Consider the following 27,882-nt stretch of genomic DNA (forward strand, 5'->3'; position numbering starts at 1 on the left):
TTGGGAATGTATCTAGAACATTTATCTTGTTGGGATCCAAGAAATTCTGATCGTGCAAACTAGTTTTGGACAAAAGGCACACGTGCAAACGCGCACTCCTGGACACCTACGTGGGTTGAATTCCTTCCACAGTGAATGTATAGTGACCAAGGCAGGATCTACATTACTGCTTTGAAACAGTTTATAACAATCGTGACAACTGTTGGGGCCCAGGACACACTACAAGTACAGTTTTCAAACAGTTTTCAAAGTGTCATATCCTGCTTGGTGTAGATCTGGCCCAAGTCATTCCACTTGTTACAAACAGTGGAATTTCCTTTTTCAAAAAGGAAATTGAACTGCACAGTGGTGTGTGATTGAACATTGTGCACAGCACTACAACACCACATTTTCCTTGTGTGCATGCACATGCTTTGTTGCTTACAGTCATATTTGTTGACCCTTAGAAAACTACATAGAGTAGCATAAAATGTTGGGAATAAGATAGCACTAATGCAGTATTATGTCAAAGCATCACAAGAAGAGGCAGCATGAACTCCAGCAAAACTTTATTTGGAGTGAGGGATATAAAACAGCCGAGGACAAGAGAAAAAAGGATAGATGCACAAAATAAAGCAGTCCCTGATAAAATTGTCATAGTGGACATTTTCTGGCATCACAACCCTTATCGTAACATAGACTATTACACATGACTTCTCAGGAAACGATCCCCAACGTTCAGAATGATTTCATTATCTAGGAAACACTGGTGAACACTCTGTGGAGAGTTCAGCGGACTCCACAGGTAGTGTCTTTGGCTAGGGGAGGGAGGGCAGGGAGGAATTGGGCATGCTTGAACAGACTTTGAGGTTGTAGTGGAGCCTGGACTACTCATTTTACTTTTCATATTATCATCAGTCACTTTTTAACATCAGCCAACACGTAAAAACTGTTACATGACCTTAATAATGAACTGCACATATGTTCTTTTGGAACTGCGTGAACTGCACATTTTGTGTCTGGTTGCACATTTTAAGAAGCCCTGCTACACAGAGCTAGGGTAAGGCCTTACGCAGAAAATGTAGACATAGAAACTGTGCCCAGCAAATCTACTTGACTGGAGAAGGCCTTCTAGATTCTTCTGAAATGGGGTGGGGGTGAGGGGAGCATATTGACAGAGGCTGCAGGGCAAAGTGGACTTACTCCTCAGCAGTATCCAAAATGTCTTCCCTGAATTGTCCCACTGTACAGTAAAAACTAGTAAACCTGCACCCGCCTCCCAATGCTTTAGCCAATTAGCACCAAGACGCTAGGATGACTGACAAACACTTGTCCAAACATTTGGCACTTCTTTAAACATTTTTATGATAATTAAATTTTGTTATAAAGTTATTTATTACATTAAACCTACAATCCTATGCCCATTTACTTGGGAGTAAGCCCCACTGGATGTACTTCGATGTAGACTTATTGAAGACTAGCTGTATATTTAGGATTTTGCTGTCTTGATGTGGGGCCCCATGGATCCTTAGGCTGCCCCCCTGCCCCCAGTTTACAGGCCTGGCACAAGAATGCATTACTGAGCAAATGAAGAAACAGGCAAGTGTCTAACACTAAATATTTTTTGAGGGATACTATAAAAGTGAAGCGATTACAAAATTATTGTTAAAAAATCAATCATTGAGTAAGGGCAAAAGAAAATAATAATACTACACAGGCTTGGTGGGTTGTTGCTGTTTTCAAGTCAAGAAATTGTGTTGACATCAGCACAGCCTGATATTGTGGGTCTAGCCATGCGTTTTCCTCGCCAGCATTTTGTTCTCCCACTTGAAGCGGAGATCTTCCACGAGATCACTTCTGCCGCTCTTGCCGAGATAGCGGGAGAGGAGACGGAGCTTGTCGGCCGATCTGGGAAGATTCCTTTTCCAGAAGCACAGGAGCTCGTAGATCTGCTCAGTGAGGTTATCAGGGCACTTCAGCTTAATAAGCTGAAGCGTGCTTCGGTGGAGAGGGAGGGAGAGAGCGAGGCGTGAAGCGTTCTCTTCCGACAGCTCTTGTGACAGCCAGTACAGTAAGTTGTCCCACATTGCCTCTGTGAGTCAAAATATTAACTTATAAAGACATTCTTTTTTTTTCCTTTAAAGAAGACAATGAATCGTATTTCAAAGGGTTCTAAGAATGATAATTGTAAAAGACTGGATAGAAACGAGGCCTAGTCATTCATTCCAGGAAGAAAAGTGTACAGATACAAAAGAGATGTAATGACGATCATGTAACTGCCATGATTAATATTTGTTTTGCAAATAGCAACCTGATTTGGAAGGGCCTGATTTGGATCAGGACTACAGAGGTCTCTCTCTCTCTCTCTCTCTCTGTGTTACATTTTCTTCCCCACCCCACCCTCCAGATTCAACAACAAAAATCACACCACTGTCAGTTCCATGATTATTGCCACATCTGTTTGCCCCCCACCCACCCCCCATGTTATATGGTGATGCTTTTCATGGCAAGTCCTTAGCAAGCCAAAGTCTCCATCAGAAGGAGAATCCACATGCAGAGTGCCTCCAGAGGCTCAGACAATGGTAAATCGAAACGGAGAGGGTTTTGGGCAATGAAGACGAGAATGATCCTAGCAAAGGCTCCTCGCCTTTGCCTTGACTTAAAAGGAGAAATCGTGACTATAGGACACTTCCTCCAGACCCCTTGAAACGCAAGATCTTTGAGCCTTTCAGCTAGGCCCCTGTCCAAATAGGGCATCCCTGTTTGGCCCTCCAGCACTGACAGTTCAACCTGGGTGATGCTTCTGCAAACCCAACCCCACATCTGTCAGGTTTTCATAGAAAGCTTCCAGCCTTCCTCCTTACCAAGGCCAATCCTGCAGGTGGACTCCCCACTGTTCTGCTCTGAGAATGCTGACGGAGGTCGACTCACCCAGATTCTGACATTCCACAGGCCCGGACCCTTCTAGACTACTTCTGATCAAATCCTAGCTATAAACTACAAGGCCCATTGCAGTGCTGAAGCTAGGCCCTGACATTACCCATGCCAAGTGTGGATGAAGCCACATAGAACCTCCACAGAGAGGAAAACATGGGACAAGAGATGGGATAAAGATCATGCTCCTACCTGCCATTTTTCTTCCAGAAAACGTGCCTTCCCACTTTGCAGTTGAGAAGTGGCAAGTGAGATTTGAAAGCATGTGCTAGCTGAGTAACGTGTAGCTCCTTTCTGGGGCTGCAATGTTAAACACTCATAGGATCACACTGCATGCTGATTGCTGAGGTGGAGAGGGGAATCTTCCTTACCTGATGAGTCAGTTGAGATTCTTTTCGTGCTTTGTGGGCGGCTGATCAGCTTTTCATTCTGTACAAGGAGAGATATTCAGAGGGGACAACATATGACTGAGATCGGAGGAGTGAAAGTTAAGCAAACAGTAGTTGAATTTACTTTCTGTAAAGAAAATCAGGGCAAACGCCAAACCTTTTCATGACCATGATGAAGCTGGCAGAAGAAGATACACTTATTTATTACATGTTTATCTCACTCTTTCCTCAAGTAGCTCAGTGTAATGTGACTTGATCACACGATATGTGTGTGCATCCCATTTTATTCTCATAACAGCCCTACAGGACAAGTTAGCCCAAGGTAGAGAGACTGGCACAAGATCATGCAGTGTGAGCTTCCAGACTGAACAAGGATTTGAACCCAGGTCTCCGCAGTATTATTATTGTTATTATTATTAATTTACAAAATAGAATAAAAACAGGATAAAAACATATTAAAAGTACATATTAAAAGAAACAAAGTGCAAAATAAACTTGTTAAGGGAAGGCTTCCTGGAACAACAACATTTTCAGGAGGCATCAGAAGGAATACAAAGTTGGCGCCTGCCTGACCTCCAGAGGCAGAGGGGGCCACCACACTGAAGGCTCTTCACTTGGTGGACTCCAAACGGGCAATAGGTCTATGTGGAACCACCAGGAGCATGCCCTCAGATGACCTCAGTGATCAGGCAGGTTGATAGGGGAGAAGGCTGTTCTTTTTTAAATGGATACTGTTGTTTTTATGTTTCTGATGTTTTTTTTAAATTTTGTATACTTTTTAATGTTTACCATTTTTAACTGTTGTAAACTGCCCAGACAGCTTCAGCTATGGGGCGGTATATAAATGTAATAAATAAATAAAATAAGGCGCTCTCTCAGGTATCCTGGTCCCAAGTTGTTTAGGGCTTTGTACACAAGTACAAGAACCTTAAACTTGGCCCGGTAGCGAATAGTCAGCCAGTGCAGTTCCCTCAGCAGAGGAGTTACATGCTGGAAAAGGGCAGCTCCAGACAACAGCTGATCTGCAGCATTCTGCACTAGCTCCAGCTTCTGGAGCAGCTTCAAGGGCAGCCCCACATAGAGCACGTTGCAGTAATCCAAACTGGAGGTTATTAATGCCTGTATCACCATGGCCAAGCTGCCTCTGTCCAGGAAAGGCCGTAGCTGGTGAACCAGGCGAAGATGGTGAAAAACCCTCCGAGCTGTACCATCTCTTGGAGCTCTCCCAGATCCTGATCAAATCGATTGGTGGCATCCAATAGGGGGCCCATGGGCACGTTCAGCCAGCCCCATCAGGCTCCAGTCCGCACACGCCCAGTTCCACCAGCCCAGGTCCACAGGTGGCCGTGATATAGCGTTTCCAGGGGCAAGGCCCAGCATGAACAAAAATGTTGGTTTAGATTGTGCTTTTCTTCCAGAAATTAGTGTTTTAACTTGCAATGGGGCTTGTCCCTGGAAGCTCTATTTTGTGGCCGTGTGAAGACGTGGGCTGGTGGGGACTGGGCATGCGCAAACTGTTGGGGCTGGCTGCACATGCACTACTCCTGAGAGCACAGTAAGAGGTGGCATCATGTAGAAGTATGAACATTTTTAAAATTGGGTTTTTAATCTATTTGTTTTTACGATTGTTGAATTAAGCTTTTACTTTAATCTTGGTTTGCTAGCTGCCTTGAGCATCATTTTTTTTAGTAGAAAGGTGGAGTGTAAATCCAAGAAAGAAAGAAAGAAAGAAAGAAGTTTTGGATTGTGGCTGATGGCAGCTGACTGGTGATGTGTATAAAACATAAAAACGTTTTCTCATCCCTTTGTTGAGAATGGAGGGGTACTTCAGAATATAATAACTCGCATATATCATTGCACACTACAGGGTAAGCATGTGAGTAAGTAACTAACCTTTGGCAAGGTTAGAGCCAATTTGCAGAGGGGGGCCTGATGCTGGTAGTCTTCTAGCAGAAGAGGTTGTTCCAAGCTCTTGGCAATGTCTCCTTTGCTCACTTTGTAAAACAAGGCCGTTCCTTTGTAATGGGGTGAACTGTAGTTGCCAAATTCATCCACTTCCTTGATGTGGAGGGCAAGCCGTGGCTTCCTTTGTGCATGGAAAGTAAGCTTGTAGGTTCCCCCAAAGGCCATCCCATCATCTGTAGGTATGCAATGCAAAAAGGACAAAGTTGCTGAAGTTAATGCTATTGATGGATCATTTTTACTTATTCATGTGTTTATTAACCACTGTTTCATGAAAGGTTATGTGCAAAAACTAATAATTTGTGATGCTGGTTTCCCTAATGGAAAATCATGATGGACAATCCCAACATGACGAAGCATGGAACACAGCTCATTTTCTTCACCATTATAGTGGGAATATAATGGATTATAATGCTATCTAGAAGTGCTTAAATTTAGCTGGATTTCATCTCTTGTCTTTAGGAATAAAATCCAATCAGACTTTTCAAATTTACATCATGGGGACAATCCAGTATCACCAGCAACTGCATAGCTGCCGCCATCTCCTTCACCATTTCAGCGAGGGTAAAATGGTTTCTTGTTTCACAAGAACTCTCGCTGTGCCCCTTCCCATGCTTCCAGTTTAATACACTATCATATGAAAAGCTATTGTACACCTATGATCTTAGGGCCAGGTCATGCATACGTGTCCATATGTAACTCGACCCTTCCTCAGTTGCTTTTGCAGTGCTCGGATGTATGAACTGTCTGCCTTGAAAAGTATGATGCCTCAAGTGATACAAAGCTTCTTACAGAGAGGTTGGAAGCATGCTGGAATCAAAGCAAGCTACTTCTTCAGAGCCTGCGAAAAGAGGCTTTGGCATGTTAATCTGCACAGGTCAATTAATAATAATAATAATAATAATAATAATAATAATAATAATTCAGACATCTTCTTTAGATATGTGGTTAAGGGCCCTGTGCATGATAGAAAAGAGCCCTACCACTCACAGCATGCCCCAGTAATAATCAGAAAATAATGTATAGTAAAAATTATTATGGTCTTTTTTCTGCTGCTGGTTTTGTGTGTTATGTTATAAGTTGGAGGGATGTTTTTAATAGTTTTGAGCCATGTAGCTGTTAGACTTCTGTGGGAAACTGATAGAGTGCTTTAGAAAGGTGGGGGGCCCTTATGGAAGGAGTCACTCAGATTGTAGTGTCATCTTGGTGGGCTGAGCAGTGCTGCCCTGTTTGGACATGGGCATGAGTTACTGGCTGAGCCCCTGTCTGTCAAGTGGCTTTTAACAGGCTTATACCTCCCTTTATAACCTGGAGCAAAAGCGAGGCGCCTTTGCTAGGATCATCTTTTGACTCATGGCCTGAAATCCTTCCCTATTTGGATTCATCATTGTTCGGGACTTTGAAAGCAGTCTGCGCATGGACTCTGTTGTATTGGACATTGGATTACTAAGGACTGTGCTAAGAAAAGTACTGTGAGGCTTTTCATAGACTTGAGCTGGCATTTGTTGTGGATTGTGTATTTATTGTCAGCTCAGTGTATGGCAAGCTGGGATTGGCCATTGGACAGTTCCTCTGCCAGTCTCAGGTGGCAGGGAGTTCCCCGTGCAAAAGTATGTTCACAGGAGTTCTTGTGCCTGAGATTTTTACCCACCCCATGATCTTGTTTAGGCTTTGGCCATGTTCTCTGAGTTACCAACATGTGGCGCGTTTGGACTAGTAACCCTTCTCCCATTTATTTCAGAAATAATATATTTAGGATGGAAGTTTTAATCTTAGTTAACTTGGATCTTAGTTATCTCCAATATATTTAGAGGTCCCTCATAATATGAAGACCTTGGCTTGTTCCTAAATCCGGCACTGGGGAGAACTGTTAGAAAAGCTACCGATATCAGGAATGAGGAAAGATTTTTTTAGGTTGGCTCCATTATATGGAATGTACGTATATATTCCGGAACACTTTACCAATTGACATTAAACAGGCTCCAGAAGTTCTGACATTCAAACGTCTTCCAAAAACTCATCTCTTTACAGATACTTTCCCTAAGATGTGACCCATCCAGCTATGGGTTGTTGCACACAGTAAAGTGTGCGGTTTTATTGCTGATGAATTTGTGTTGTGTCATTTTTATTGTTATATTTATTGCTGGGTTTTTCTTTATGCCATTGTATTTTATGCTCACCACTTTGATACCTTTGTTGAAAGTGCTGAATACATTTGAATAATAAAATAAATAAATAAATAAATACTGATTTACCTGAAGCACAAATATTTCCACTAAATTTAAAATAAACCTTCTCTCCTTCTCTCATGAAGAACTGCTGAGAGGGATCTGGAGGCCCGGAATATCCCTCTTCACGCAGACTCTGCAGTTCCACGTTCAGTTCCTTTGATGGAACCAGTAAGACAACTATCTTGTATGGGTCCTCTTTTCCCCGATACAATACCACTTTCACCATGGTGTTGTGGATGGCTTGCTCTAGATTCCGAATAAACCGAACCAGATGCATGTTGTCCATGGCAGAGGACAGGCGAATAATAATAAAGCTATGGGTTTTTTAAAAAAATAATAATAGAGAGAATACTTCCCAATGTTAATAGCTACTAAATAGAACTGGAAAAAAATTAGACTCTCTGAACTTTACTTTCAAACACTAAGCAATTATATATGTAAAATAAGTGAACAACAAAACTGAAATATCTAGAATTGTTTCGTTAAACATTTCAGCATCCATCTTCCTCCGTAAAACACCTGGAATTTCTGATCTCACTGTTTTGGTTTGATCATTCTCACAATCTTGTTTTGATCAACATTCAGTCAATACAGTGGACAATAAATGGAACAATTGGTTCCAAAACATTTTAGTTTCGATGGCCCCCAACCTCCCTGACTTGGCAATATTTCCCATGGAGCAGGGTTGGGCAGCCTACAAGCCTAGGGCCATGTGTGGCCCTCAGCTTAATTTCATGTGGCCCTTGGCCTAAGTTCAAAAGCTCTCTCCAGATGTTTGAAAAGCATGTAGGGACCACATACTGGGTGGGGAAAAGCACGCTAGCTTTGCATCCTTTCCATCACCTTTCTTAGCACCCTCCACATGCAGAGGGCCAGGTGAGGAGTGATGGGGCCATACCTGGCATGCAGAAGGTCCCAGGATCAGTCCCTGATATCTCCAGGTAAGGCAGGAATATTCCTGCCTGAAAGCCTGGAGAGTCACTGCCAGTCATTGTCAACTATAGTGGGCAAGATAGGCCAATGATCTGACTCAATATAAGGCAGCTTCCTAGGTTCCTATGACTGTCTCCAGAAAGGAACTTCCTCCATCTGTGGAGGCTCTGCCCAAGATTTAGAACTCCAGACAATCAGGCTTCCAAATCGCACATAGAGCTTCTATGGCTAGAGGAAGCTTCCCACTGTTAAAGTCACCCTCTACACATGGAGAGTGACAAGGACAGTGATGGGAGTGATGGAGCTAGCATGCTCATCTTCACTCCCCCTCCTTGCACCATAGACTCTACAGGGTTTTCAAATGCCTGAAGAGGGCTATAGACACATAGACTTAATCTGGAAACTAACACATTTTCTAGCAAGCCTTCGATTTTCATTATTTAGAAATTGCTTGCACATGCCACACCCATTGAAATTATTCCATCCTGGATGTTCTTCAAACTGTAACCTTGGCTCACAGCATTCCTGTGAAATTCTAACTGTAGTAATCCAGAAGGCAGAAGCCAAGTGACACTACCACTAACGGAAATTATGCTGTGCTGGCGTAAATGCAATGCCAATCCCTGGAAAACCCATTGCACCAGCAAGAACAATTGGCATTGCGCTAGCACAACGTAATTCATGTTAGTGGTAGTGTCAAATTGAATACCGGATTGTGATCTATAACTACTGATTCGCAATATTTATATACTGCTCCCCTTTCAGAATTTTGGAGCGGTGGGCAAATAAAATAAGAATAAATCCACACATGACCTGTTAGCTGGGCCGGATCTACACTACTGTTTTAAAGTGCTAAGCACTTTAAAGCAATAGTGTAGATCCAGCCCTGGTTCCTAGTCAACTGCTGTTTGGCCACTGTATGAACAGAATGCTGGACTAGAAAGAATCTTGCTCTGATCCAGCCTGGTTCCTCTTTTGTTATTATGTTCATAAGTTTACTGAAAGCTTTTTTGGACTGCAGAGTGAGTCAGTAATTTCATATTTGTCTACCAATTTGATTTTGTTCTCACCTGTCTAAGGGCTCATCCAGTTCAAATGACACAAGTCCATTCCGCGCATTTCTCACCGTGATGTCATCCAGCAGTGCCCATTCCTCGTCTCTGTATCCCAATAATTTCAAAGATTCATTGAGATTCTCTCCATGTTTTCTTGAGGGGGCACTTATTGCTCTGGATAATCACAAGACACTATTTATTTATTTTAGTTATACCCCACCACTACATTTTTTTTTTAAAAAAAAATCCCTACTGCTGAACCACAACATCACAACAGTGTGGTCTGGTGGTTAAAGTGTTGGACTGGAACTCAGGAGATCTGGGTTCTAGTCCCCACTTGTCCATGGAAGCTCACTGGGTGACACTGGGTCACTCACAGACTCTCAGCCTAATCTACCTCACAGGGTTGTTGTTATGAGGATAAAATGGATTATGTATGCCGCCTTGGGTTCCTCAAAGGAAAATAGGCAGGATATAAATGCAATCATTCAATTCAATAACCAAATACAAAAGATAAAAAATATTTTAAATATATTTTAAATATTATGCAAATGAAACCATCGCTAGACTTTCAGTTAGGAAAAATATGTTTAAATAAGAATGTCTTAAGCAGATGCTGAAAACAGAACAACGTTGCCACATGCTGGACATAAGTTGTTAAGGAATTCCGCAGAGAGGAGGGTAATACATTAAAGGCGCAATCCTATGCATATTTAGACAGAAAAACGTCTGCCTTTTCCCTCCCTGTCACAATATGTGTAAGACTGCACCATAAATAAATACAAAACAAACAGACATCAAACAGAAAACCCTATGCCAAGTGGTCTTTGGGGAACTACCAAGAGTCCTTCATCCAATGAACTCAGTGACCAGACTTATAATTTAAAAACAAAAGTTGGAGGAAAGTAAAACACTTGTGTTCAGCTTTAAGAATCTCCTTCTATTGAATGTTGGCCATATTATTCTTTTGACCCAAGTGAAAAGACAACTATTTCTTAGTAGGTGCTTGTAGCTCTTAGTAGTTTGTGGTGAACACTAAATATCCCCTTAATTGATTCTAATGGCCTTTTAGGCAAGTATCTATTTTACTGAAAACCCATTCTGAAAGATACCTGATTCCACAGCTATTTATAGGTTGGGTGCTCAAAGCTTTATTTTTCAGTTTAATTAGAGAAAGAGAAAACAATCTGAATTTGGCAGCTGGTTGGGAAAGGTTGCTAAGAGATTTCTGCCTAGCTCTTGGAGGATATCAAAGTCCAGAACTGATGCTAGATTAGCATTAGCAATGCTGACTGTTCTTGCTTGCTTCCCACCTGCTCAACATGTATTTGTGTAAATAAACAGATTCTAAAAAACAAAAAACCACATGCTTCTACTTTCGAGAAGACTGACTTGGTTTCGTTGCCTTAATTTCATCAAAGTGGTTTTCAAATAGTACTGCAGAGAACACTGTAGTTCTTCGAAAACTTACCAGGGGTTCCTCAATGAGAAGATCAGCAGAGGTATTATTATTATTATTATTATTATTATTATTATTATTATTATTATTTGTATCCCGCCTTTTGCCCAATACTGGGCTTCAAGCATCTCTTTAAAAATAGCTTGTTCACCAGTACCAATGTCCACCCCCCACCCTGCAACATATAGTACAGTGGAAGCCACTCAGTTCACGTGGGCAATGATGAGTCTAAGAAGTCCTCCTAACATATCCCAGAACCCTTTGGAAAGAGCAAGCCATGAAAGATAGTTAGGTTTTCCTTGGCAGTAAAGTCAGCATGGAACTCTTCCTTGAAGTTAGATCCTTTGAAAACCACCATTTAAGGACCTTTTACAAAATGGGTCCTTCCTGTCTACAGTGAGACAACAAAAGCTTGCACTGTTTCCTTGCCCTTCTGTGTTGCCCATGAAGATGACTGTAAGACCCATGGCACAAATGCTATCTGTTCCCTTGAACGTACAGAACGGCTCCATCATATTGATCTTATATTTCTGGAGACCATTCCCACTACTTTTCTATTACTAGAGCATTTTGGTTCCAAAAGGTCCTCAAAGTAACTTCTAACTATAGTGATTTTAACTACATTGAATAGTATGAGGCTCAGGGAGGAACTATACATTATACTTAATATAGAGCTGATGGAAATCAGATGTTGAATTTTATCCTCTATCCCCTATACATTGTGGGTTCATTTGCCCCATGGTGAGACATTATCATCTGTGCATTGTCCCACCTCTTCTCCATATCATTGACTGCTGCTGGCAGGGGTGGGTAAATGCACAACCTGATGATATCTCAGTATAAGATGAATGGTCCTACACTTTCTCCGACACTCAACATGAAGATGTTCTTTGATTGGCCCTCAGAGCAAATGCCCACAAGAATGGTTGGGACTAGAACAGACACATCATTTTCAACCAGGTACTCATGATCATTTCTCACCGAAAGTGATGCGCAGTTGAAACCCTCTGTATAGAAGCACTCGTCGTTCTCCCACAGTCTGTCTCATCGCCCTCTCTCTTCTTCTCTTGTTTTGGAGGACAAGGCAGAATAACTGTGATGGATTTGTTGAATGGCTGAGATGAGGGATGTTGCAGATGCACCAGGGGGCTTGTAGACACTACCGAATGATACGTATCGTGCTTGGTTTTTAATATGGAAATGGTTGATGGCTCAATGGGTTGCACCTGTGTATAATTGTTATTGTTACTGTTATAATGAACATGATCTGTCATTCAATGCAATCAACCAGGCCCGATGTCAGGGGTAGGCGCTGTTGGGCAGCTGCTGATGGACCAAGCCCTCTGGAGAGGCTACCAAAATACTGGAACACAGGTTGGTGTGGCTGGCACCCACCATTCAAATTTCCCCAGAATGCTCAGGAAGCCCTCTTTTGTATCTGGTCAAGAGGACAGGGCTCCTCCAGCATTAACTGTTGTGATGAAGAAGGAATTTCACCAGGTGCTGCATGCATACAAATGAGACCTGCTGAAATTCCCTTCTCTATACAACTGTTAAGTATAAAGGAGCCCTGTCCTCCTTTCCATATGGTCACCCTAGCTCTGCAGTCCATAGACGTGGTGCTTTTACATAATAACATACACAAAAGGTGCTGCTTGCCTCAAAGGAGTCTACAGTCTAAAACCTGTCCAGTGACTAGGGTTGCTTTCAGAAGGGAAAGAAGGTGGTGGGGCAATCCCTAATCCCATCCTGCAAAGCGGCCAGCTTCAAAGTCCTTCTGCCACTGCTTATAGTGGGGTTGTGATTCCATTGTGGGTTTTAGTCAGAACTTTAAAGGAGCTATCTGGTTCAGCACCTTGGACAGATCCTTTAGCATTCTGGCTTATTCTGACTAAACCCCCACCGGAATCTGAACTACCAGCCTCAACTGATCCCTCTCCTTTTTGCCTCTACATGTAACTGAGGCCAGATGACACCCCAGAGATCTGGATTTGGACCAGGGACCATCAGCTGCCACTTCCTAACATAAAGTTAATGCCAAGTTAATATTGATATGCACCAACAAAAATGATCACCTTGCAATGTTGCTGTCAGGGTTCCTTCCTATGACTTGGACCCCCTGACAAACTCCTTAAGGGTGACTTCCTTCTTAACCATCCCACCTTCCTTCTTTTTATCTTCCCCTTCCCAGTAACATGGGGTTTAGGCTGTAGACGTGGGGTGAGTAGCACTCCAGACACTTGTGGCTTAACAAAACAGTTTACTAGTGAACTAAAATAAGCAAATTGCAATTAAACATACTTAGTCAATAGAGCTGAGTGATACAAAAGGCAATAAAATAAAATAAAAGTTGGAAAAATGCAAGTTCTTTTACCCTAAGTTGCACCTGGACATCTTCAAGCTGCTTCTTTCTGCTCTTTCCTTATAGTCTGGTCTTTCTTTGGCTCTGGCTGTCTGGCTAGCTCTCTTCTTTTATCCCCTCTTTCCCCAAAAATTGAAAGTGCTGTTTCAGTCTTGACGAAATGAAACTTAACTGAAGAAATGAAACATAACTAGGGAATGAACCTTAACCAGAGAAATGAAACTATTCCTCTTAGGGATACTCCCTCCAAACAGAAAAACTCCAGGCCTCTAAGCCTGACTCTATTACCTTGTGTCTATAGGCCTCAAACCTTCACAGTTGCACTCTTGCAATGTTGCCAAATCTGCCCTTTCCTGTAATTTGAGACAATCATATTCTTGAAATAAGTCATGATGTAGTTCTCCAGTTATGTACGATAAAGCTCAGTAACTGAGCAGAATTGTGGCCATGGGCCATGATGACCCATCACTCTGATGCTCAGCCAGGGCCTTCCCTTCTCTCCAAGCGAGGACATGGTCTGAGCATGTCCAAAAGGGAATCCCCCATCTGTGTACAGTGCATTTCCTTCCATACTTATGGCAGATGGGACTAAGTTCCTGCAGGGGATCTGCTGAATGGAATGAATAGCAAACTTCTGCTCTCTTTTCACTGCCTACTGTAAAGCAAAACGCAAAGAAAATATGCAACAGTGAATAAGAAGAAAATGCTACTGCACATTCAACTCAAGGATTAATTTTAGGAAAATTGTCTGTAATTGTTTTGCTAATGAAATGCCCACCAAACAATGAGAAGATCTACAGATTATTGCTTACTTCTCTACGCCAATATTAACTATGTTGCCGTTGCTTCCAGTTTTTTTTAAGCAGGGAAGTCGTAAGCCTATGCGGCAGGGCCTTGCTATTTACTGTTTTACTCTGTACAGCACCATGTACATTGATGGTGCTATATAAATAAATAATAATAATAATAATAATAATAATAATAATAATAACAATAATAATAAGTCTTTCCTCATTTTATTAGATGTTGGTGGGCTTAGAAATTGGCCTGATATGTGGGTTGGAATTAGTGATGCACGGATTTGATTAAATCCATTCTGTCTGTACTTTGTGGATTGTTGGGCGTCCTTCATTCCATTGTTGACAGAATCAAATTTTTTAAAGGGATTTCGTTCCACTTGTGCAAGTGCACATTAGTGTTAATGTGCATTACTGCAAAAGCACATCTGCGCTAATGTGCATTAGCCCCAATGCACATTTGGCTGCCTATACGTTTCCGAGCCCAATTCAAGGTGCTGGTTTTAACCTATAAATCCCTACATGGCTTGGGACTGCAATACCTGATGGAACGCCTCTCCCAACATGAACCTACCCGTACACTGTGCTCAACATCTAAGGTCCTCCTCCGAGTGCCTACTCCGAGGGAAGCTCGGAGGATGGCAACAAGGGAAAGGGCCTTTTTGATGGTGGCCCCCCGACTGTAGAATGATCTCCCTGATAAGGCTTGCCTGGCGCCAACATTGTTATCTTTTCAGCGCCAGATCAAGACTTTTCTCTTCTCCCAGGCATTTTAACAGCATTTTAACAGCATTTAACAACATTAAGTTTGTTTTTAATGGACCCCAGAATTGTTGTTTTTAAATGGATACTGTTGTTTTTATACTGTTGTTTTTATGTTTCTGATGGGTTTTTAAATTTTGTATACTTTTTAATGTTTACCATTTTTAACTGTTGTAAACCGCCCAGAGAGCTTCAGCTATGGGGTGGTATATAAATGTAAAATGTAATAAATAAATAAATAAATAAATAAATAAATAAATTTGCACTCATATAACAAGTGCAAATTTGCACGAATCTCCCCACCACCACCACCACAAAGGACAAACCAGTCTGCAATTCCACGATTTGGAAAAAGCTGCTCTGCTACATTTGAATCTCTTGCAGATTTCCCAACATACCTAGTATATTGTATTTTGTATTTGTGTTTTAGATTGTTGGTTGTTTTTATGCTCTTCATGATTTTAATCTTTGTGAACCACCCAGAGAGCTTCAGCTATTGGGCGGTATAAAAATGTAATAAAAAAATTAATAAATAAATAGTAGGGACTGGTGTAACGGCTGCTGTTGTAACTGAAGGCTCCTTGAAATGAGCAAGGTGTGGGGAGCTTATTTCCCACTGTAAATCCTGTTGGGGTGTGTGTGTCAGCCATTTGGAAACACAGTTGACCTGAGTTAAAGGTTGTAGGTTAACCAAATGCAGTACATGATCAATGTCTTGGTTGCTGACATTACCTCTGCCACCTACGCCAGCAAATAGTTTAAGAGGAGATAGCCGTCAGACAGACAGACAGGCTCACAAATATGTGGGACATTATCAGAGAAGTTTGCTCATTTGAATAGAGGATAAAGAGTTGCTTTTCTCCCGGGAAGAATTCAACCATGCAGGAACTGAACATTTGACGTTCTCTGGTTATAATATATGTCCAAGAATTCTTTCCTAAGCTTTTGCTGCCACCCAGGGATGAAGTGAGTGACAGCCTCTGTTTCTCAAGAATCCTTTAAACAGAAGTACACACACACGCACAGCTAGCTGCTATGCAATAAAGGAAGATGAGCAACATATTAACAGCAGCGGCTTTTAAGGTCCCCTTCAGACATCGTCTGAAATCCATAGAAATGGATAAATGGAGTTTAGCATCTCTTGGAGTTTGTGTATCTTGGAGAGCAGCCTCCTATCCTACATGGCAAATTCCTTTTGAAACTGAGGGGGCTTTCAAAAGCAGATTGCAGAAATGTCTGGTGTTCAAAGAAGAAGGAAAGGCAAAAAATCCCCCTGGGCATGCCCAAACCCTTGAGTGGACTTAAAGTAGCACTTTTGATCTTTGTTATGGTGTTGTTCCTGAGAAGGCTGTGCTAGCATTAAAGGAGCCAGATTTGCACACATTACTCTTTCTGATTACTCAAGTGTGAATATGTTCACCTATACCCATTCTTTACTTGCACATCTATCTCTCCCATCAAGGTAAAAAATTAAAGCATTTCCCCCAGTATTTCCACAATTTCCCCAATATTTCCACAATTCTCAAGAGTTACAGTAAATACTTTTCAAGCATACCTTTAGGTGCATTTTTACTCGGGAATTGAAAGTTGATGGTGGGTAGCAAAAGGAAATTCTGGGATCCATATTTAGTTTTCGTGAGAGACCTTTCCTTGGAATGGTGAATGTTTCCGTCTTTAAGCATGAAACCACAGAAAAAATGCCAAGCTGACAGGTTTTTACCTCAGCAAAAGTCCCCTGGATGAAAAAGAAGGGGGGAAGCTATATCTGAGAATGGATTGTGAATTTGGGTATTGGAAACAAACCTGAATCAGGGATATGAATGGAAATTAACTTGCCAATTACGACCATTGGGAAAGACTGTTTCTCTAATGTGTTTCAGAGGAACTTTAACAAGCAGACAATTCACGTTTACTGCAGAGATATGGGTACTGCTTCTTGTGGTGTCTTCCCTTACTGCAATGATAACATGAAACAGCCATTGTGGAGGCCATGTCAGGCCTGATGTCAGCTCTTGGTCTCCTAGGGCAGTTGCTGGGGCCCCAGTACCCCAGTGAGGCTTACCAGTGCTAACTCCTGGCTAGAGTGGCCACTTATGAACTGTCTCCACCTCAAAAGAAAATGTATCACCAAAGGAGAGGACAAAATTTAGAAATAATTATTTTAATTTCAGTAGAAATACAGTACATCTCACCAATATGTGAAAGACCTTGACCAGGAGACCTCTCTGCCCACTTTTTCAGCCTGCTGTCCAGGTAGGTGCTGTCTGTTGATGGGCAACCGTTCTTATGGTTCTTTATTTTTCAACTGGAATTGGACAGGAGAGCCCTTCAAACAGAGAGTGCCTTCAAGTACAGGATAGTCTGATGGCAGGTGGCAGCCCTTCAAAGGGAAGACTGACCTCTGTAAAAGGGGACAAGATGGCCACCCTATCTGGCTCAGGTCCACGCTACCTGGCTCAGGTCCTCCACATCAGGCAGTTGGGTCCGCAAGCTTCCATTTCAACAGGCACTCTGGGGTGCTCTGGGAAAGCAACAGCTGTTGTCCACTCCTGCAGGGCTGCTGCCACTGTCAGGAAAGCCTGATGAGGACCGACAATATAAGAGGGTGGCCACAACAGGGCACTTTTCTCAGCCCCCCTCCAAAACGTAGAGCGGTCCTTGACCTGGGCGATGGTCCTGTAGAAAGAAGTCATAGAATTGACCCTGCCTGTGTTGTTCCTTCATCTATGTCGTTGGAACAGCTTGGGAAGAAGCAATAGAAAATCAAAGTCTTCTGATTTTAAAACTTTTGGTTCAGAGTTAATGACAACTTCATTATTATTTTTAAAATAAAAATAAAAATCTGTGCCATTCAATAGAAGGTACTCACCTTATTTTCTTTTAATGTAAGGATCTAATATAATAAATAAGAAAAGAAGTTGGGGTTCTGTAACTTTTGCTTTTTATTGCCCAGGAATGGAAGTGTGGTTGTCCTGCATCCCACCTGCATCCTTGGGTGTCTCCAGGGGGGATGTGTTGTAAAGGTTAGTGGTGGAGGAGAGTCTGGCAATGATGCATCTCTGTGCTGAATGAACGATAGTGGGGCCATTCTACACATTACATGCACTATAAATGGCATCTGGGTCTATAAATGACATCCAAAACGGCATAAATGCATCTACAAATGGCACCTGTTTGGTCTGTTACTTCTGCAGTAATATGCAGTATGACTTATCATGTGATTCTCCTGGATGATGTGGAGAACGTCTATAGTAACACAGAGCACTCTGCACATGTGGCACCAGGCTCTGGAGTGAAAACTCTCCACCTGTTTTGAAAGATTAGTTTGATAAAAGAAGCGACACATTACAATTGTGTTGCAGTAAAGGGTCACCACAAAGTTCTTATTTCATTTGGGCTCCGTGTGGTTCAGTGGAGTCAATGGCTTTGTTTCGTTCGGCTAATTCAAAGTAGGAAATCATTGCATCCGAAGCCTTCCAGCCTCCCCCAACTTTAAAACTGCACCCTGTTAAGAGCTCACTAACCTTGTGGTTTCCATAGTGCCCTTCCAAAGAGACGGGAGTTAAATAACGTGACCGGAACTCCGCATCCATCACCTTCACCATGATGTCTTTGTACATTCCTCTGTAGCGTGAAGTAAATGGGATCGCAAGGGTGATTGGAGAAACCATCGGTGAGCCATGCTGCAAGCACTCAACACTGACGACGTTGCTGACCAGCTCTTCTGAATCGTCCACCACCAGTGAACTTAAATCATTGACAACCTTGATGACTAGATTGCCTAGAATGCTGCAAGAGGCTGTAATGGAACAGGCCACTTCAGGTTCACTCGGACCATTTGCTTCCATAAGAAATCTGCAGACATAAAATGACATGGTCCATATTTGCAATAACAAAGAACAATGGATCGGACAACTTGTAGCTGGCACAGTGGAAAGACTCAGAGACAAAGCTATGAATCAGGAAGATCTGGATTTGAATATGGACTCTCTAGGTGGCCTACAGCAATCCACTCTCTTTCAGCCTCAGCCCTCTCCCCCTCCACCGTCCATCTGTAAGAGGATAATCAGAGTGGGTTGTTGTAAAGAATACAACTAGATAATGCATGAACACTTGGAAGTTGTTTTATTATCATCTCCATCTTAATAAATGTAATTCAATCCCAATTACATTTGATGATGATGGTAATGATCATTTATTACATATCTATCCTGCCTTTCCTCCAAGGAGCCCAAGGTGGCATATATGATCCTCCTCCTCCCCATTTTTACCCTCACAACAACAACCCTGTGATGTAGGTTAGGCTGAGAGTCAGTGGCTCAGTTTACACAACACTTTTCTCTACTCAGTGTGAAAACTCACTCAACAGTGGAGTTTGCAGGGGGTACTCACCACACAACATGTTCCAACTCACACCATTGTGTGGGTGTGGCCTCTTGTGTGTGTGGTGGAGTAAAAATCAATGCAGTATTTGATTGACAGTTCCTCTGCCATCTCTCCTCCCTCGGTCCTCCTAATGGTATCCCATCAACCATTGCTGGGGGAAAAAAACCCATTCCAGGCAGCTCTCCTAGAGCAGCACTCCCTCCTTTTGCCACTCTTGCCAGGGAACTCTATGGCCACTGGGAAACTCCACTTAACTCAACAGGAAACTCCATGGAACCCTCCATACAACATGGAAACAACAGTTGTGCAGGAATTCTCCTCTGCACAGCGTGGAGATTCAGGGTGGAGTCCACCTTGGGGTGGAGCTTTCCCTCCAGAGAATACTTTTCTCAACAGTGGTGTAACAACTCCACAGTGGAGTTGTTACACCAGCGTCGAGAGGAGTGTTGTGTGAACTGAGCCAGTGACTGCCCCAAAGTCACTCAATGAACTTCAAAGTTGAGTGAGGACCAGAACCTGGATCTCCCATGTCCTGGCCCAACATTCTCACCACTATACTTCACTGAATAATGATAATAATGATAAAATCCCAATTAAACCTCAATTACATTTTACATTTCAAAACAAATCCCTCTTTCTTTTAAGTTTATAAACCACAGGATTCAACTACATTTTTATGCAACAGCACTGCACTTTTAAAAAATATTATTTGAAATATTCTTTAGGGTACCACCCTCTGAAGGCAGCTCAAAGGGTAAATCAATCCAACAATATACATCAGAATAAATAAAACCAGTGTCAATAATAAATTAGACATCCCACCACACACACACAAAATACAAAAACAGAAAAAATAATTGCAGTCAAAATCAGCAGCAGTCTTGTAAAGAAAAAAACACAGCCCAAGAAAAGGCCACAGGGAAGACATGAGTCTCAAGGGCTTTCCCAAAGGCCTGTGCTACTCTGGCTTGCCCTATGTCAGTTGGTAATAGACTCTGGCATTGGTTTAAATTTGAGCTGCCTGATCTTGCCAGTGGCCAAATGTGATCAGAAGCAGGCTTCACTGCACATACCCCTAGTTGGATAGGAAGTCATTTGCAGAGATGGGTGCCAGGCATGTGACTCCCCGTCTCGGTACAGCAGCTTGGGCTGCACACATTTGGCACTACTTTAAAAATTCGAATCCTGGTGATCAGCTGCTTGCAAGGAGAATCATGAGGATGAATTCATCCCCCAACTCCGATGTCATTGGGGGTGGTGAATCCGCTCTGGGTTTCAGTCCTAAACATTCAGAACTATCCAAGGTGCAGAAGCTTGGCTGGTTTCAGTCAGAATCAGTTGTGGGTAGTTCTGACTACTGACTACCCCACTGGCATCAGAGCCACCAGCCTCCACTGTCCCAACATTTACTTACTGCTAAACAGCTGATAGGCAGGATTCCTTTAATTATTATTTTTTAAAAAATCATATGTGTGCTCTGTGTTGGTTTGGAATCGGAACCTATGGCTACAGGTTTTGAGCTAGACAAATTGATTGAATGACCTGCATCTTTCTGTTGGGAAGAAATTCCTCTGTATGTACGTATGTATGTATGTATGTATGTATGTATGTATGTATTATGTATTATTGCATTTATATCCCCCCTTTTTTCCTCCAAGGAACCCAAGGCGGCGTACATAATCCTCCTCCTCCCCATTTTATCCTCACAACAGCAACCCTGTGAGGTGGGCTGGGCTGAGAGTCTGTGACTGGCCCAAAGTCACCCAGTGGGTTTCCATGGCCGAGTGGGGACTAGAACCCGGATCTCCCGACTTCCAGTCTGACACTTTAGCCACTTAAGCACACTGGCTCTGTGTTGCACCTATACTCTACTCTTCGCCATAGGGATGGGTGAGTTCATAGATTTCAATCAGGTTGAGTGTGCAAAGACACTGGGCTCCATCACACTTACTCCCCCCTTGATTTTCCTCCACAATTTCTAGCTCCGTTTCATTAGTGCGTCAAGCTAATGGCCCCTTTCACATGGGTTTGTGGTATCACGCTATACTGATGAAACTTCCCATTCGCTTATTTGCTCTTACATTCCACCCCTTCCAAACCCATCCCTTCTCCTTCTGCTTCCAGTTCATTGGTTATAACACTGTTATGGCTGTGGGCTCCTTCCCCCCCTCTCACTCTGGCTTTGTTGTCTAGTGATTTACTGACACAGTGCTGGAGGAGGAGAACCACCTCGCCCTCCCCTTTTATCAGCAAGCTCTCCCTTCAAAGCATACACCCCCACAAAGGAAATAGCGAGAGAACTGCACTACATGGGGGCTGCAGGGTGCTTTTATTCCATTTGGGGAAAATAATCCAGACTTTCCCCTCTCTAGGAAAACACGAAAAAGGGAGGGGAAGAGGCTGGGTGTCTATAGGACAGGCACGACATTATCTGAGGGCCGCAGTGCAAAACTGCAAACCAGGCATAACAAGAGTGTGATAAAACACTGGTGTGATGGAGCCCACCGTTGGATTGTGGTGTTCATCCATACACCTAACATCCTGACTCTAGTTGTGGCTTGTTATGGAAAACAAAGAACCTACGTAAGGTCAAACACTCGCTATACCCCCAAAAGCTACTACTAAGGTTCCAAAGAAGACTGTTTGCTCTTACTCTTTGTTGATCCAGCCCTCTCCATTGTCCTCTTCCTCCAGCTTACCAGCGGACAGGTCGATGGAACTGTTTTTAGGTAAGTCTTCTGACCTTGTAGAGTTTTCTGGGTTGCTTTGGGCACTTCCTTCATTTCTCTCCTGCTGATTGAAATCTTTGTGCCTCCTCCCTGGCTTTGCTATCAGCCTGCGATTCCCATTTTCTTCTGGCTTCAGGGCTTCCTTTATCTCTGCCTGCTTTTCTTGATTGGGATGCATCTGCAGGTGGTTTATCCTGCTATTCTCCACCACTCCGGACCCAACTGCATTTTCCTCCTGGCCTCCTGGAATGTCGTCCAAATAAATGTTTTCTGAAATATTATCAGCTGAAGATTTCACTGAATCTTTGCCATTGTTCTGACTTGGTATTGTAATTGATTTCTCTGGTATACTTTGAGATCCATTCTTCACAAACATCGGAAACTCCTGTCCTTTGCCACTTATTTCTTCATTTAAGGTGACAACCATTTTAGTTTCCTCCACATGGTTTCCTGTTAGCTGGCTTCTGTTCCCCTCCTCACGCCTGGGGGAAGGTTCATGGAATGGCTGACTTACACATGCTGGTACCTGCATGCCATTTACTTCCCCTCTATCAGCATCACACTCACACATCCCAGGTACACAGGGAGCATGCTGACCTTGATTCGTATTTCTACGGCTCAGTTCAAGCAGCTCGTTTTGGGACCCTCCAAAGTGTCTGACAGCATGTAGGATGTGCTTGCTTAATTCCAGAAGCCAATCTGCAAGGCTGCTCCCCTCTGAGGAAGCAAACAAAAAGATAGTCCATGGATAATATGTTGGTTTCTCCCCCATGAGCATTACATTGTGTGCACTTTCGTTTGTACGTAGTGTTTATCAGATGTCAAATCACAGAAGGTCACTTAGATCCTGTACGATAGTTCCTTAGCTATTTTTTCTGGAGGCTACAGGAACGGTAGATTTAATTAAGCCCCCTTTCCCCCTAATTAATAGAAGATTGATAAACAAGAGTGCTTGTAAATCTATCTCCATCTATGTAGCCCATCCTGTGTAGTATTTCTCAGAGATGATAGAACGACACAGAACATTGAGACCTGCCAAATAATTGGTAGTAATGGCAGGGGGCTAGATCCAGATTTACACTGGACCAACTGTGCTGGTGGAAGTAGAATTCCCATCCCCTGCTTCCCATGGCAGCCCATTCAGCCCAAAGAAAATGCTACACAGGGAATTAGGAGACCGTGTTGAATAAGGTAAGCTGTGGTGTGTGTATGTGGGGAAGGGGGATCCCCCTAAAGTTGTGTGGAGGAACCTTCTGCAGTTGGACCCCTTCTTCTTGCAGAAGGCAGATCCTGGATTCAACCCAAGATTGTCCATGGAATATTAATGCCAAATAGATCCACATTTTAAATCTTGGAACCCTAACCATTTTATCTTACGCAGGTTTCTGTTGAATTTGGTTCTAAGTTCAATGAGTCTTAAAGCTTCATCACACCGGGGGTTAACATGCTCCCTACCTCGCTTCTCCGCAGGTGTTTTCCTTCCTCAAGTTACTTCCTCTTTCAAAAAAGAGGAAGTACCCAACGAGCAAGAGGCCCATTGAGTCCGCTGTTCTAATGGCGCTGCTTCTCCTGCACACAGCAGGAGAGAGCAGCAATTCTGAGTTTAAAAAAAATCTGACTTAATGAGGTTTTTTTTTTTCACGCAAGGAAGGGCAGAAGGGGCGCAGGAGGCAGATGCTGTCATGTGATGGACCTGAGCAAACTGTGAGTGGCCAGTAACGAGCGTGCAATAAAACACTCATCGGATGGAGCTTTTATACCTAAGCAAATGTGCATAGGAATGCAGCTTTAATTTATCTGGATATGTGTCTAACTGAGGCTTTTGCAATCAGGCCCAGCTCTGTAATTTTAGATCTGGTTTATCAATACAGTATGAAAAAAAGCGTGCAACACATCATTATAGAGTTAAGTATGCAAAGCACTTTTTATTCTTCAGAATCTGTAGCCTCGATTCGCTTTGCCCTTCTGACTTCGGTAACCCAATTTTATAACACAATGGCAGACTCTGTTCTCATCCCTCATCTCCTCCTTTCTCCCTGAGTCTTGTCGAGACGTCCTTTTTTCTTGGGAAAAGAAGATAAAGAACGACAAAGAATCTGAAAAGGAACAAATGCAGATCAAACATGCACAAGAGAGTGGGCGAGAGTCATTCTTTTCCCACAAGAAAGCTCTCTCTGTTGGTTCCTTCATTGGCTCCTGAGGAACTGTAGGTTTGTGATTCAAAAGCCAAAGAAGAAAGGAAGTTTTGAGTTAGAACTGCATCGCTCTATTATGTTATCTGTCTAGATGCTCTATGGTTATTCTTAGGGCTGTGCACAACTCTCCAGACTATTTCAGCCCCAAAGCTTGAGGTGCTTTTGGGCTGCCCCACCTCCCTACAGAACCAGTCGAAGTGAAGATCCATCTCCCACCCCGAAGCAAGTCAGCCTTTGCAGCTGGCCAGGAAAGTTGGGCGCAAGGCCAACCAGGAGTCTGCTGGACTCCATGCCTCCTTCCCTGCCCCCTAACCTGTAGCCACTACCACTGCCACCCACAGGACTTACCTTTGCTGTCCATTAGAGCTGCAATTTAAAGGAAAGATGGGGGCTGGTTTTTTCCATAGATATATGGTTGTAAACTAGGGAAATGGCCCTTTACAGCTGCCATAGTTTGCAGTCATAGATCTATGAAAAAGAGAGAGAGCCCTCGAAAACACATACAATTGAAGAAATTTTGTAGCGCATGGGACGAAGGGGTACGACTGGGAAGAGAGGCTGCATGAGTAAATGTGAAACAGCAAAAACCTAAATGCAAGTTATTTGGAGTGCATGTTTAGACAGAAATAAATCCTACAACTCCAAGTATTCTCCCAACCAGCATTTAAGTTATTAAATCATTTTAAACAAATAATATTACTTTAAACATTGAAAATAAGGGACAAGTAGGCTTGCCAACTTTGGGACCAAAGCCTGCTCCAATGCTTAGCAGATAATAACAGTGGAGGCTGGTAGCTCTGAATTTCAGTGGGGCTGTAGATCCATTCCAGGTTTCGGTCAGAACCAGTTAGAATTCTAAAGGAGCTACCCAAAGTGTTGAACTCTATCCCCAAGATTGTTTCAGCATCTTGGGTAGCTCCCTTAAGAGTTCACAGAGTGAATTTAAGCCCGGCCAGAATCAGAGCCACCAGCCTCCACAGGCTAATTGCGATTTCCCAACAAAAACAGACTAAAACAACTGGGCATGTTTAGCCTTGGGAAGAGAAGGCTGAGGGGAGACATGATAGCACTCTTCAAATACTTAAAAGGTTGTCACACAGAGGACAGCCAGGATCTCTTCTCGATCATCCCAGAGTGCAGGACACGGAATAACGGGCTCAAGTTACAGGAAGCAAGATTCCAGCTGGACATCAGGAAAGACTTCTTGACTGTTAGAGCAGTATGACAATGGAACCAGTTACCTAGGGAGGTTGTGGGCTCTCCCACACTAGAGGCCTTCAAGAGGCAGCTGGACAACCATCTGTCAGGGATGCTTTAAGGTGGATTCCTGCATTGAGCAGGTGGTTGGACTCGATGGCCTTATAGGCCCCTTCCAACTCTACTATCATATGATTCATCAGATCAAATAGCTCTTCCGCCATTAAATGATACAGAAGATTTGAGAAACAAATCACACTTCATTTACATATTTAAACAGATGCTAAGGCTTCAGGTCATGTGTGCATTCGAGGAGATGAACAGGCTCCAGCACATATTAACAATTTACAAAAATAGAGCTACTTGCCTTGCCTTGAAACCTGTGGCCAATCTTTATCGCAGAGCATATTCAGTAGCTGGTAGGTATTTTGAACAATGTTAGTTGTGTGCTCCAGTTGTTGGCTGAGGGCTTTGACGAGGTCCAGAAGAAGAGAAGTCAGTTTTGGAATATATGCTGCTATCTTCTCACTGTCTTGACAGTGACTTTTGAGAAGAGTCTCTCCCAAAGTTAGATTGTGGTGAAAGATCCGTTCCAGGATTTGATCTAGATCATCAACGGCAGTTTCCGTGGCCTCCATGTCAAGCTCTGAAACAAATACTGAACAGGGCTGTTGTTTTCCTTTTACTGCAAAGCCTGAGAAATATTATCCACTTGTCCTATTGAAAAATGAGTACTTGGTGATGAAACACTGAGTTGCTGTTGACGATTAAAAAGTTACTAGGTGACAAATAGGTGTGGCCTTCCCAGAACTAGAACGGAAGTACAAAGGACTAACACCTGACAAGAACTAACATGATTTAAGAGTGTCCATGATGCCTTAAGAGGTTGATGGACAACACTTGTTAATTGTGTCTTAAAACTTCCATTCCAGTCCACAAACCATTTAACTCAGTGTAGTTAAGGAAGCATGCATCAAACTCCCAAGTGTGTTTGCTTAGAGAAGTCCTTTTGGGCTCCTGTCTTCCCATACATGGTTCTTGGTATGCATATTGGGTCTTCACATGCTGATAGACAGACTTCTCAATGACTCCTCTAGATAAAAAAGAGGTCCCTCAGGGTCTCCCTCTGTCCAGAACCACTCTAATAGCAAACACGGTGCCCCTGTGCTGAAATAAAGCCAAAAGGGAGCAGGGTTCCACTGGAGGGGCCACAGGAGCCATGGAATGATGTGTGTTGAGGGGCCAGCCCTACCAATAGGCAAAGTGAGGGGGATGCCTCGGGCAGCAATGTCATGACAGGGCAGCAAAGTGTTAGTTCTTTCATTTATCACCATTGTATTTTTACTGCCAGCATGGTGAGAGGTGTTTGTGGGATTTTTCTGCTTTGCATACCGAAATAGCTTGGCTGGTTTTCGGCGCTATACACCTTCACTTGGGAACGTGTGCGTAGGGTAACGTGTACTGCTCTTTTTCAGGCAGCAAAATATCTCAGGCCAGCCCTGGTCAGCTGGAAAAGAAAATTGGAAAGGGTGGGTGATTTGACTTGCTTGAGCTCTTCAAGTTTATGGTATCCTAGGGGAAGGCATAGCTGGCTGGAACCCTGAGCAGGAGCACTCCTATTAGGATGTGAAGAAAAATTGCAATCATTTGTTGCGGTCCCCACAAATGTAATTCAAAGGAAGAAAATAATTTTAACATGCCCTGACACAGGCTGTATTTGGAATGGGACATTACTTTGGCTAAGAATCAGGAACATAGGAAGCTCCCTTATACCGTTTGCTCATCTAGGGTGACCATATGAAAAAGTGGACAGGGCTCCTGTATCTTTAACAGTTGCACAGAAAAGGGAATTTCAGCCTGTGTCATTTGTATATATGGAGAACCTGGTGAAATTCCTTCTTCATCACAACAGTTAAAGCTGCAGAAGCTATACTAGCGTGACCAGATTTAAAAGAGGGCAGGGCACCTGCAGCTTTAACTGTTGTGATGAAGAGGAAATTTCACCAGGTTCCCCATATATACAAATGACACCTGCTGAAACTCCATTTTCAAGACAACTGTTAAAGATACAAGAGCCCTGTCCTCCTTTTCATATGGTCACCCTACTACATGAGGGGTGGTGAGACCCTTTTAGCCTGAGGGCCAAATTCCATTTTGAAGCAGCTCTTGGAGGCTGCATTCCAGTGGGGTGTGGCTAAAGGTAAAGGGGCGGGCCCATAATAATAATAATAATAATAATAATAATAATACAGCCTCTTTTGCTTCTTACTACCAGTAACTAAATCTTTCAGAGGGCAAATAATGCACAAATGTCAGGACGTCTTTGTGCATACAAAGCACATGCTCTATCTCTGAAGTACAGATGGCCCTTGCCCAATATTATGTGAACATGTAAGATTTTACATTTACATTTAGATTGTCTGAATATATAGGACTGATGTGCAACTGGAAACTACTGTGGGTGTAAATCTCAGAAATGTGGAGGCAAGGCTCCAACTGTCCACCTGTTGCT

General features: G+C 42.9%; 1 protein-coding gene across 1 annotated transcript; it reads right to left on the reverse strand.

Annotated features, from left to right (window-relative positions):
- Window positions 1-1,766: 1,766 nt before the first annotated feature.
- On the reverse strand, window positions 1,767-26,008 carry DTHD1 (death domain containing 1). The gene is made up of 10 exons (XM_063135118.1): window positions 25,738-26,008; window positions 21,903-22,695; window positions 18,388-18,718; window positions 16,419-16,598; window positions 11,924-12,168; window positions 9,499-9,657; window positions 7,520-7,809; window positions 5,196-5,440; window positions 3,285-3,342; window positions 1,767-2,071 (listed from the first exon to the last, which is right to left on the reverse strand). The coding sequence occupies exons 1-10, from the start codon at window positions 26,006-26,008 to the stop codon at window positions 1,767-1,769; spliced, it is 2,877 nt and encodes a 958-aa protein (XP_062991188.1).
- Between the last annotated feature and the right edge of the window lie 1,874 nt (window positions 26,009-27,882).

This window comes from Elgaria multicarinata, chromosome 10 (genome assembly GCF_023053635.1).
Source record: "Elgaria multicarinata webbii isolate HBS135686 ecotype San Diego chromosome 10, rElgMul1.1.pri, whole genome shotgun sequence".
Classification (NCBI taxonomy): domain Eukaryota; kingdom Metazoa; phylum Chordata; class Lepidosauria; order Squamata; family Anguidae; genus Elgaria; species Elgaria multicarinata.